Here is a 12425-nt window from a genome sequence, read left to right as displayed (position 1 = left end):
AATGCCTAAATGCAGGCATAACACCGGGGTGTTACAGCTGCAGCTGCTATAGTGCAACTGCAGGGAGCCCTTTTCGGCGTCGTCTTCACCTCCTGTGTATTCACACAATGGATGCAGAAGATTATCTAACAATTCTTCCCCTAATCCTTCTACTACCCTTGAATCCCCTCCATGCCGATCATCTTATTCAGATCCGTGAGTCGAAGACGGCCAAGCGGCCTGGTGAGGACGTCCTCGATTTGCCGACCAGTTTTGACGAACTCGATGATGATCTGCCCTCCATCGACATAGTCTCTGAAGAAGTGGAACTTCGTGTCGATGTGTTTGCTCTGGTCATGGAGAACCGGATTCTTCACAAGGGCGATGACAGGCTGGTTGTCCACGATCAGTACTGGTGGGTGAGCTTCCGCACCGGTCAACTCGCCCAACAGCCGGCGTAGCCACACAACTTGGCACGCCGCTGTGGTCGTCGCTACGTACTCTGCCTCACACGTAGACAGCGCCACCACCTTCTATTTCAGTGACAACCATGAAATTGGAACCGACCTGAGGAAGACGAGCACACTAGAAGTGCTCTGTCATCCGTCGATGTCCCCCGCCATGTCTGCATCGCTGAACACAGTGAGTTGCAGCCTACTTCCGCTTGTCTTGGGGAAGACGATCCCTTGATCCACCGTCCCCTTGACGTAGCGCAACAGCCGCTTTACCGCAGCCCAATGATCATCTCGAGGATCCTCCATGAAGCGACTGACGTAGCCCACTGCGAACGCAATGTTTGGCCTCGTGTGGATTAGGTAGCTTAGACCACCGATGATGTTCTGGTAGAGTGTTGCATCCACCTTCGCCGTGGTGCTGGCCTTTGTCAGCTTTAGCTGCTCCTCCATCGGAGTCACGCATGGCTTACACTCAGCTATGCCGCTCCGCTCCAACAGCTTCAAGGCATACACGCTCTGACCGAGTGTGAGTTCCTTTTTCCTCTGTCTCACCTCGATGCCGCGGTAGTAGGAGAGTGCACCGAGATCGCTCATTCGAAAACGAGCCACCATCTCGCGCTTGAACCTGTCGATGTCCTCCACACTCGCACCGGTGACGATCAAGTCGTCCACATACATGCCGACGATGAGCTCCTCCTTCCCCTGTCGTCGTCCACAAACTCAGTGATGTCACTTGGAGGTGAGGCGAACTCGATCGGAGTCGATGGAGTACCCTGTTCCTCCAGAGAGCTTGGCACAGCACCCGAAGTGCTCGGCACCCCGGCTGTACAGCTCGTCACCACACCTAGAGTGGTCTGCATCCCTCCTAGAGTGAGTGCTCGGCACCCACCTTGTAGTAGTCGGCACCAATGCAAGACCCCTCGGTTCTGCCACGGGAGTGCTCGGCACCTATTCTGGAGTGGTCGACACCACTGTAGGACCACCTGGCTCCATTCCTAGAGTGCTCGGCACCCTTCCTATAGTGGTCGGCACCTCCCTAGGAGTGCTTGGATCTATTGCTGGAGTGCACTACCAGACTCAGGCTCTTTGCCGAGTGCCTATGACACTCGACAAATCCCCATATACACTCGACAAAGCCTTTGCCGAGTGTAACCCTCGGCAAAGATCACTCGGTAAAGCCGGTGACGGCAAAGGCCTCTTTGCCGAGTGCCTTTTGTCGGACACTCGGTAAAGGCTTTGCCGAGTGCCCGTAAACCACTCGGCAAAGAAAAGTTGCCTGACGGCGCCAATTGACGGTGACGGTCGCTGTGCCGAGCGCCTCACGGGGGGCACTCGGCAAAGCCCGCCCTCTTTGCCGAGTGTTACACTCGGCAAAGGCAGGGAGGCTTTGCCGAGTGCTTTACTTCTGTCACTCGGCAAAGCCTCCCTGCCTTTGCCGAGTGCAATGGCCATAGCACTCGGCAAAGCCTCCCAGCGTTGCCGAGTGTCTTGGTGATTGCACTCGGCATTGCTGGGAAATTTGCTTTTTTGCTTTTTTTTGTTTATTGCATCCACACATACATATATCACACAACCATCAGATATATATCACATATCACACAACAACCACATATATCACACAGCCATCACATATAATCCATAACCATGACAAATATTATCATAAGTTGTCCACAAGTATCACATAGTCCACAAATATCATCACAAGTTGTCCACAAGTATCACATAGTCCACAAATATCATCCAAGCGCCGCCACAAGTGCCACCATTCACAAATAAGCATCACAAGCACAAGTCCATCTACCTCTATTGTTGACGGCCACTCCACCAGTCCTACTGCGATGGAGGTGTGCCCTGAGCTGGAGGTGTGCCATGAACATCATTGGACGCCGCCGATTGCCCCTGCACAAAAGAGAAGTGATTGCATGTGTGAGACAAGAATTAAGGTAGGTTCTAAAAACTTGAAAAAAGCAACATATTAGTGTCAGTTCGAAATTTCGGCATCACCTCCCCTGCACGGTGAGGTGTCCAAAACCTACAACAAAACAATGGTACGATAACCGACAACCACATATGCATATTCACATATCATGGGGTAATGATCAGTGATCAACAAACGCGTATTCTCGTCATGACACACACAGTCCAGTTTGCAGCGGGGCCCCATCATCTTCTGGCGCTTGCGGAAGACAAACAACAGGCAGGCGCCAGCTGTTGGTCAGGCTAGGCTAGCGGCGGCTAGCGGCTAGCTAGCGACGCTGGTGCAACTGCCCTAGCGTTCTTCCATTTGGGCGTTATTCCAGGGTCTCTGATTGAGAGCTTCAGACAAGCAGAAGCAGGCCCATTGACTGCGTTCTGTGGTGCTGCTACCAGAGAAAACAGGTTTGGACTGTACTACCGCCATTTGAAGTTGGAACTTGGAAGCAAGCAGCTAGGCCAGACATCCATTTGAAAGGATCATTAGGGCAGAGCTACTGGACAGTTTTTAAATAGACAAACACCGGTGGCATCATTTTCCTTTAGTTTTTTTTTCAGGAAGAAGGTTCTGACTGAACCTTATGGGTTCACGGATCATGCATGCATACTACTAGTGTTAGTGTACTAGTGTACAGTTCATGTTTTATATATATAGTAACTAACAACCTTGTTCTTTGTTTAAGAAAAACAAATATAGTTGTGGACCTAACAAACTATGGGAAGTAGTAAGAGAGGACAAGAGGCTTGTCCCCTTCGATGATGCACGCTGGTAGCAGAAAACCACTCATGATTGACTGACGAATTTGTGAAGTAGCACCAGGTTGTTTGCAGTTCCGAGCATCAACAAATCTAGGCACCCCCCTTATTTTGCCATCATCGCTCCTCCTTTACTACACCCTCACCAAAACCACTATCATTTGGATTCACATTCATATATCCATATCCACATTCACATTTAGATTTAAGGTAGAGAAACTCACAGGAGTGACAGCAGGATCATTTGGTGGAGTGAATATCATCAGTGGCGGAACATAGCCTGAGTGAGCTCCAAGACCTTGAATATACTGAAACATCTGCTCCATCCTCCGTCGATCCTCCTCAGCCCTTGCCTCAGCCTCCTCCCGTCGCCTCCTCTCTTCCGCCACCTCGGCCTACAATATTTCACCCCAATGATACAACGCAAAGCAAAGGTATGAAAAATCAATGAACGATGAATAAAACAGAAATAACCTTGAGTGCCTGCACCGTGTGCTATGTACAGTCCGGCCGTGTACGTATGGCCGGGCTCGAGCTCATGCTCCTTGCTCGAATCTAGGAGAGAGACCTAGTACGGGCCGGGTCGATTGCGCCGTCGCCAATCCAGTACCGCCCGTGCTTCTTCCCTCCTCCCAACCTCATGACGACTTCTCCATCAAGGTCCTCGGAGGTGGGATCGTACTCTGGCCCATGTACCTCCCTTGCCATCGCTGTGTACTCAGTGAGGCGGGTGTGGACGGATGAGTTGTTGTACGCCTCGGGCGGGTCCTCCGGGTTGTAGTGGACGTCGGACGTCGCCTTGCCCTTGTGGGCCATTGCCCACCCCTCGAACTGGGAGACGGGCGCGCCACCATGTGATGCCGACTGCGAAAGAAACAGCAGGATGATTAGAAATTTGCATAGTTGAGCTTTAGAATGAAGAAATGGATTCAACGTACCCATTTAGCTGCGTAGGCCGGGAGGCAAAGGTTGCCTTGATGGTGTGGTGCACCAGGCATCATCAAACGCCGCTCCCAGCAAGCATTGTGCGTCTCCCACCACTCGGGGCTGCACCACTTGTCCACCATTGCCTCCCAGCAGTCTTCGTGCCCAGTGCACCACCACGGAACCACCTACACGGCATCAAGTATATGTAGATCAAATTAAGCTTATTTAATCTTAGAAAAAATCAGTATTAATCTTATATATTTACCTTCATGTATTGTTCCTTGGTCAGCGTCGCCTTTCTTGCCTCTTTTTTCATGACCTTCCTAAACTCGAAGGTCGCGTTGTATGTCATGACGGCCTGGAGGCGTGCCTCGTAGTGCATGTCACCCACGAGTTTGTGACAAGCTTTGTTAGCCGCCGCCCTCGCTGCCACCTCCCATCCCGGCTCGCATCTGAAGAAATCCTATATGTAGACGCAATGTATCCTATCATTATTTGAAGAATGTCCAATGAATGCGATGAATTGAGCAGTGTAGTGAGACGAAGACTTACCCACAGCTCCGTAATCACTAGGGATGAAAACGGATCGGATACGGACATATATCACCGATATTACATTTGTTTTCATATTTCTGTCTGGATTCGGATTCGAATACGGATAGTGTCAACTATGTCGGATAGGATACGATTGGATATCGACATCATAAATATGCAATTTGAGTATTTGGATACGGATACGGTATCGGATGTTGGATATCCGGACTCGGATACGGACAGATCTCAACCCCTCTAAACGGATTCAGTTTCGAATACGGTCGGAACATATCCGTACCGTTTTCATCCCTAGTAATCACCCGCTCTGCCTTGTGGCCGTAGATCCTGCCATCCCGATCATATGCATCTACGCAGATGGCGTAGTGGGCAAACGTCCAGGCCGGCTGCCGCACTCTGGCAAAGTCAACAAAGCCAGGGAAGTGTGTCTTGCACAAAACACCAAGAACGCCATTCGGATGGCGTCCGTGACCACCTGCACCCATAATCACGAAACCCCTGCCCAAGTGATCAAGAAAAATTATTAGTTTCAACATAACAAATGAGAAAATAGTGACAGGATGTAAAGTTACTTACTTTGAACCACCGGGTCGAACCATCGGGCGTCTCTCAAGAGGTATCGGTCGCTTCGGGAGTTGCGAGGGACCTCGCTGATAGAGTTTAGCCATGCCAGAGGAAGAGGAGCCACCTGCCGCCGCACCACAGGAAGAGGAACCCCTCGCCGCCTCCTCAGCCTCGTCCTCCTCGTCCTTGTCCTCGTCCTTCACCGCCTCCTCGTGCTCCTCGGGCACCTCCTCCTCCTCGTCCTCCACCGCCTCCTCATGCTCCTTGGGCACCTCCTCCTCCTCGGACTCCTCCACCTCCTCCTCCTGCCTCTGTGGCGGAGGAGCCTGACAACCCCTGTGTTTCCTTGGCGGTGGCAGAGGAGCTACCTCCTCCACCCTCTTGTATTTCGACTTTACTTGCCTTAAACTCCTTAAGAGACCCCCGCCGCCTGGCATCTTTGTTCAATCACCTACAATTACAAAGAGATACAAAATGAATAAAACATAATTAGAAAGAGATGTAAAATAAATAAGACGTATTGCAAAATGAACAAAACATAATTAGAAGGTAACATAATATTACATGTCTTAGAAATAATCATCATGATCGGTATTAGCTGGATCATAAGTCTCATCGTCACTATCATGCATGTCTACTTCCATGTTGATATCATGACCATCCGAAGGAGCAATGTTGTCATCACTGTCATTGCCTAATTCTAATCGCCGAAGTAATTCTAAGTCCTTCACATTTTGAACCTCATCCCCATCGTCCTCATCATCAACCCTTTCATTGTCTACTTCCATTCTGACCAGATCGGTTATGTCTATCACAAAGCTCCCTTGTAGCCCCTCTTCTTGAAAGAACTCTCCGTCATATGTGTTTGGGTCAAAGTTGTAATCTTCATTGTTTGGGATAGGTAGTTTATTGTGTGGCGATACCTTGTTCACAACATCCCAACCCTTAAGATGCGGGTCGTCTTGGCACGCCCATGGGAGATAATAAACTTGTGTGGCCTGTTGAGCCATGATATAGATATCGTCTTCTAGGTACTTGGAATCCTGTCGAATTTCGACTAGCCCAAGATGAGGGGTCCGTCTTATTTTTTTAGGATCAAACCAATGGCATTTAAATATGATAGGATTAAGAGGTTTGCGGCCATGAAACGTGAGTTTGTATATTTCTTCAACTCTTCCATAATAATCGAGCCCATCAAGGGCGGGCGTGAAAACTCCGGTATTTGTGGTTCTTCGATTGGGCTAATTCTGCTCGTGTCTTGTTGTGTGAAAACGATATCCATTCACATCATAACCGATAAATGACATGACCCTAAAGGCACAGCCACCGGCAACCTGACTCAACTCGGCGCTCATAGATGCATCGGTTTGGCCCTGCAAGCTCAAGCAGGATAATTCGTTATATCATTCGCACGTACGAGCAACTTGTAATGTCAAACTAAGTACGAGCTAAATTAGAATGTACCTTGCGTTTGAACCAAGAAATGAAATTGGGTTTTCCATTTCCCGCACCCCATTTAAGAAGGGTGTGAAATTCGCACGGGGTAGGCGCCCTTGATCGATGCCAGAATTCATGAGTAAATTCCCTGTACCGACGAGAAACAAGGGGGTTGGATGCAGAATAGTGACTAGTCGAGAACAAGTTTGTTGAAAATAGTGACTTACCCCATGTACGGCTCCACTTCTTCGAGGTTGGTTAGTACATATAGCATGATAGTGTGTCACTCTTCAGGACTCAAGGTCTTGAGGGTCTTATCACTTGCACTTCCGAGTTGCCCTCGGAAAAGGCTGAGGTTCGATTCATTTTCCCTAGTATTGTAACGAGGGGGTGGATTATGCACGCTAGGAAGGTTGTCACCATAGTATGTTGTTGTGAAGTTTGACACCTCCTCCAGAATTGATGCCTCTGCGATGGAAGCTTCAATCTTGCATTTATTTCTACATTTCTTTCGAACAACCTTTAGGGTTCTCTCAATTGAATAGCACCAACGGCCCTGCACAGGCCCCCCCATTCATGCCTCATACGGGAGGTGCAAAATCAAATGCTGCATCGGATTGAAGAAGCCTGGTGGAAAGATTTTCTCTAGCTTACAGAGCAACACAGGTACCATTTTTTCCATGTTTGTAACCATAGCCTGAGATAACTCCTTAGCATAAAGATGGCGGAAGAAATAGCTCAACTCTGCCAGCACTTGCCAGACATGATCTAGGACATAGCCTCGAACCATCACCGGAAAGAAGCCGCTCAAGCCATATGTGGTAGTCATGACTCTTGAGCCCATTGATTCGCATAGTAGATAAGTTCACTCCCCTCCTCAGATTCGCTGCATACCCATCAGGGAACATTAACGTTTGGAACCATTCTAGTAGTTCCCTCCTTTGGGGCCTGCTTAACGTGAATTCGGCATTAGGCCTAGTCCATTTCTTGCCATTTCTAGGAGGCTGCATCTCTTGCTTTGGTCTGTCGCATAACGTTGCCAGATCCACTCTAGCCTTAACGTTGTCCTTTGACTTATCAGTGTCCATGATTGTTCCCCAAAGTGCCTCAGCGATATTCTTTTCAGTGTGCATTACATCAATGTTATGTGGAAGAAGAAGTCATCAAAATAGGGGAGCCTCTCCAAGCCCGACTTGTGAGTCCATGCATGTTGCTCGCCATATCCCACAAAACCACCTTCTACTTCATTGACCTCAAGAGCATCTATCTGAGCACGGACCGTGGCACCTATCATCATCACCGGTGGAGGGTCTGTAACTTTGAGGCCTTTTGTAAAGTTCTTGGTGTCTTGTCTGAATGCATGGTCAAGAGGGAGGAATTGTCGATGTTTGTCAAACGAGGAATACTTGCCACCCTTCTTCAACCAAATAAACTTCAGAGCTGTCTTGCATACTGGGCATGGGAACTTGCCATGAACACACCAGCCATAGAATATTCCATATGCCAGGAAGTCATGCAGGGAGTAGTGGTACCAAACATGCATCTTGAAGCTTCTCTTTGTAGCTTGGTCATATGTCCATACCCCTTCGTCCCAAGCATTGAGCAATTCATCAATCACAGGCTCCATGAACACACCCATACTATTCCCCGGGTGTTCAGGAATTATCAATGACAAGAATATGTTCTGCCGTTGAAAGATGATGCCGGGGGGGGAGAGATTGAGCGGGATAACGAACACAGGCCAACAAGTGTATGGGGCAGCCATCATTCCATAAGGATTGAACCCATCTGTTGCCAGCGCAACACGGACATTACGGGCCTCTAGAGCTTTCTCACGATGAATGTCATCAAAATGTTTCCATGATTCACCATTGGAATAGTGTACCATCTTATCTAGATTGTATCGATGTCCATTTTTGTGCCATGTCATCTGTTTTGTGGACTCCTCGGTCATGTATAACCGTTGAATTTTTGTGCCATGTCATCTGTTTTATGGACTCCTCGGTCATGTATAGCCGTTGAATCCTCGGTACGAACGGAAGGTACCGTAGGATTTTCACGGGGATGTCAAGCTGCCTCTTGAGACCATCACCATAGTTTACCTCAAGGAACCTAGAGGATTTACACTTTGGACAGTGCTTAGCTTCCGCGTGTTCGTTCCTAAATAAGATGCACCCCTTTGGACAAGCATGTATCTGCTCATATGACATCTCAAGTGCACGGAGGAGTCTCCGCGACTCGTACATGTTCCCTAGCAGAATGTGACCTTCCGGAAGCAAAGTGCCAAAAACTGTCAGCATAGCATCGAAGGCGTCTCGACTCAGGTGGCACTGGGACTTGAAAGCCATAAGGCGTCCATCTGGCCGTGAAGGGGTTTCTGTGCCGCAGACAACATGTCATAATACGCCTTTGCGGTTGCCTCTAGCTCCTCATCCCTACGTCCTTCACCGAAGTGTGCTTCATGATAGTCACCTAACATGTCTCCTACCCCGCCATCAGCATCAAGATCCTCGATGCGTTGTCTCACGACCTCGTCTCTCCTACGTCCTTCACCATGGAGGGTACACCGGGTACAGTCTGCCATAAATCCATACTTGCCAAGATGTTTACCCATGTCCACCTTTGTTTGTTTATGCCTGTTCTCACACTCGCTGCACGGACACCAAACTTTATCCGTTTCTTTAGCCTCCCGAAATGCTGCTTCCAAGAAAGCATTGGTCTTCTTCATCCATTCATCAGTCTAGTCTCCATAACCCCTTCGGCCAGTGTACATCCACTCACGATCATCCATCCTTTACCATGTACGCGAGTAATATAAGAATCCATTGCATCTACACGAGGATCCTACTATCTAATAGGTGAAGATGGGTCCTAATCCCACCCGAGGATGCGTAGATGAGGTTAGTTTCCATGATCTACTCCTATCCGAGATAGAATTTCGGCAGCACCTCCTCGCTCTTCTCCAAATACACGCACTACTACAGAATGGACTTGTTGTCCCGGGCGGTAATGGCCTTTAGTCCCGGTTACCGCGCCGGGACAACGATCCCGGGACTAAAGGTGGAACCTTCAGTCCCGGGTCATCGAGCCGGGACTAAAGAGGGACCTTTAGTCCCGGTTGGTGTTACCAACCGGGACTAAAGGCCCTCCAGCCGAGCAAACGTGGCCGCACCCTTTAGTCCCGGTTGGTAACCCCAACCGGGACTAAAGGTTCCTTTTCTTTTTCTTTTTTTTGTTTAATTTGTTTTCAATTCAGTTACACATATTTGTTTAATATATAATATGTTTTTATGTATGTATTCTATGCTGCTAATATAAATACATGCACGCATATAATTACATCTAATTCTCATCTCGAGCATTATTATATTCGAATAAAGTATGAAACTATATATATTATAGATATATATGTATATATACAACACTTTCATAATCTTGTTCTCGAAAATAATGATATCAATAAACATTTAATTTACATCATTAGTTCCTTAGGATCAAAGTAGAACTCACCATTGGGATTTAACACTTTTTCTAGAAGATATCCTACTATTGACTCTTGAACTGCTTTCAGATGGTCTTTTTGCATGACACTTCGTTTCAACCATTCAGTCTTGCATTTGAAATAAAAGGAAAAGTATTAATACATATATATATATATATTCATTTAAAAATAAATAAAAAAAAATTGATATATACGTACTCTGAGGACATCTTCAGGAGTTCTTCTTATGTGTGCAGTGATAAATTCACAAACGTAGTATCCACACAAGTTATTACCTGGTTCCTGCCGCAAACACCACTGTATGAGAAGAAGATTATTCTCATCATCTCACACGTAAATTGAAGTACGATATAGTAACTAAACACGTGGGGAAGTATATATAGTACAACTTACTGGTATTTCAACTACATTAAGTGGTGCCTAGCAATCCTTGCGGTGTTGCTGAATAAACTCTTTCCAAACCCTGTGCGACCAATAATGTACGATCGTTAATAAATTATGGCAAAGTCTATTCAATAATAGTTGTGCGCGAGAGATCGAAATTACCCCTGGATAATGTCTATCATATCTTGGTATAGTGCTCGCTCTTTTCTCAATGAGTCCAAGATTACTAACTGACTTGAGTTTAACTCAATGACAATGAGTATCCAGTGAAACCTGCATTGGTTTATACACACACGTACATGCATATAAGTTGTATTGATATTACATAAAATGTGTAGACTACATTATTATTAACACTTACTCAAAGTTGTACGGGAAAAGTATTGTTGTCTTGTCATGCTGCTTCATGAAGAACTTTATGATATTTGTCTGTGCTTCAGATACCCAGTGCTCCTTGACAATAATATCGGTTTTGAATACGATATAAGGATCAATGAAGCCAACACTAGTGTCTTGTATTCTTTGGAGCTCTGACATCTGGAATCTGTATATAAATATAAGTTACATGTGAGGATAATTATATACACATACGCATGAAAGTGAGTTTATTAAATAAAAGTAAGAATCACTTACAAACAAAAGGAGCTAATGATTGATTTGTCCAGAGCGTCAAAGTGGTATAGTTGATGCAATTCTTTGAAACTAATATGTAAGATGTCATCGCCACGGAAGTAATGATGGTCTCTAAATCTAACAAAGATCCACTGCTCACCCTTGCCACACGCCTGCATGTACCACTTGTTGAGCAAGTACATTTACGTACCCAATTAATTCAGAGCCGCAGGGTTGTACAAACTTTTGCCAAATTTATAAGTCTTCCAGGTATCAACTTCTAGGTTCTGGATTGGAGCTTTGCCTGTCACTTGATCCAAGGTTAAACCAGTTTGTTCAAAAAAAACATTAAGGTCTTGAACCGACACTTCTCCAGAGTTGTCTGGTCGATAGACTTCTATGTTGGAACCATATTCATTAGCAACAACAAGATTTTGCATTGGTTGCTTCTGTTGTCCGAGCTGTGGGACATCCTTCCCTGATGCTCTTTTCCTTTTCTTATGTGCATCATGTGACTTCACGAGGGAGCGGTCATAGTTTGATAGTGGCGGAGGCTTACGAACTTCAAGCATCTTTTTCTTATGAGCTTCGACCTTCTGCCTCAGCCGATCTCGTGGTATGTAAAAGTACGACTTCTCCTTAAGCTTCGCTTGTCTCTGCTTTTGGATATCTATAAAAAAATATTTTACTTTTTTGTCTTCTTCAGCTGCTATTTGCTCATCAGTCTTTTCAGGAAGTATTTCTTGAGAAATAACTCTTTTTTTGGGGTCTTCTTTGCCGCCAGGACCTTAGACGTCTTTGTAGTGCGTCGCTGTGGAGGGGGTGGGGGCGGTGTTGGAGACCGGCGTGGAGGCGATGAGGCCGGTGTTGGAGTCCGGCGTGGAGGCGTTGGAGATCGTTGTCGAGGCGGTGGGGCCGGTGTAGGAGTTGGAGATCGTTGTGGAGGCGATGGGGCCGGTGTAGGAGTTGGAGATCGCCGTGGGGATGAAGTCGTCTCGCCCCCCGCGACGCTGTGATGAGGTGGGGAATGAATGATTGGGCTAGGCTGGGGGAGACCCTGCTACAAAAACAAGTTGTGGGTCAAATATTTTTGAAGCCAATATAAAATTAATGGAAAATAATATTTCATTCACTTTCATTCGTACCTAGGGTGAGGTAGGGGAAGTGGTGGCGCCCCAGGAATAATGATGAAGCGTTTGCGCCATTGAATAAATGTCTTCTCTGCTTTTCCTAGTGTCTTCTCCCCATCACCGCCTTCAATGTCAAGAGGAATATTGCTGTAA

General features: G+C 46.8%; 1 protein-coding gene across 1 annotated transcript; it reads right to left on the bottom strand.

Annotated features, from left to right (window-relative positions):
* Positions 1–578: 578 nt before the first annotated feature.
* LOC136543675 (uncharacterized mitochondrial protein AtMg00810-like) lies at positions 579–1112 on the bottom strand. The gene has a single exon (XM_066536058.1). It carries the CDS (start codon positions 1110–1112, stop codon positions 579–581), a length of 534 nt encoding a protein of 177 aa, XP_066392155.1.
* Positions 1113–12425: the final 11313 nt, after the last annotated feature.

The sequence above is a fragment of the Miscanthus floridulus genome, chromosome 3, assembly GCF_019320115.1.
Source record: "Miscanthus floridulus cultivar M001 chromosome 3, ASM1932011v1, whole genome shotgun sequence".
Taxonomy (NCBI): Eukaryota; Viridiplantae; Streptophyta; class Magnoliopsida; order Poales; family Poaceae; genus Miscanthus; species Miscanthus floridulus.
The sequence above is the reverse complement of the archived record's forward strand: the minus strand, read 5'-3'. Positions and strand labels throughout refer to the sequence as shown.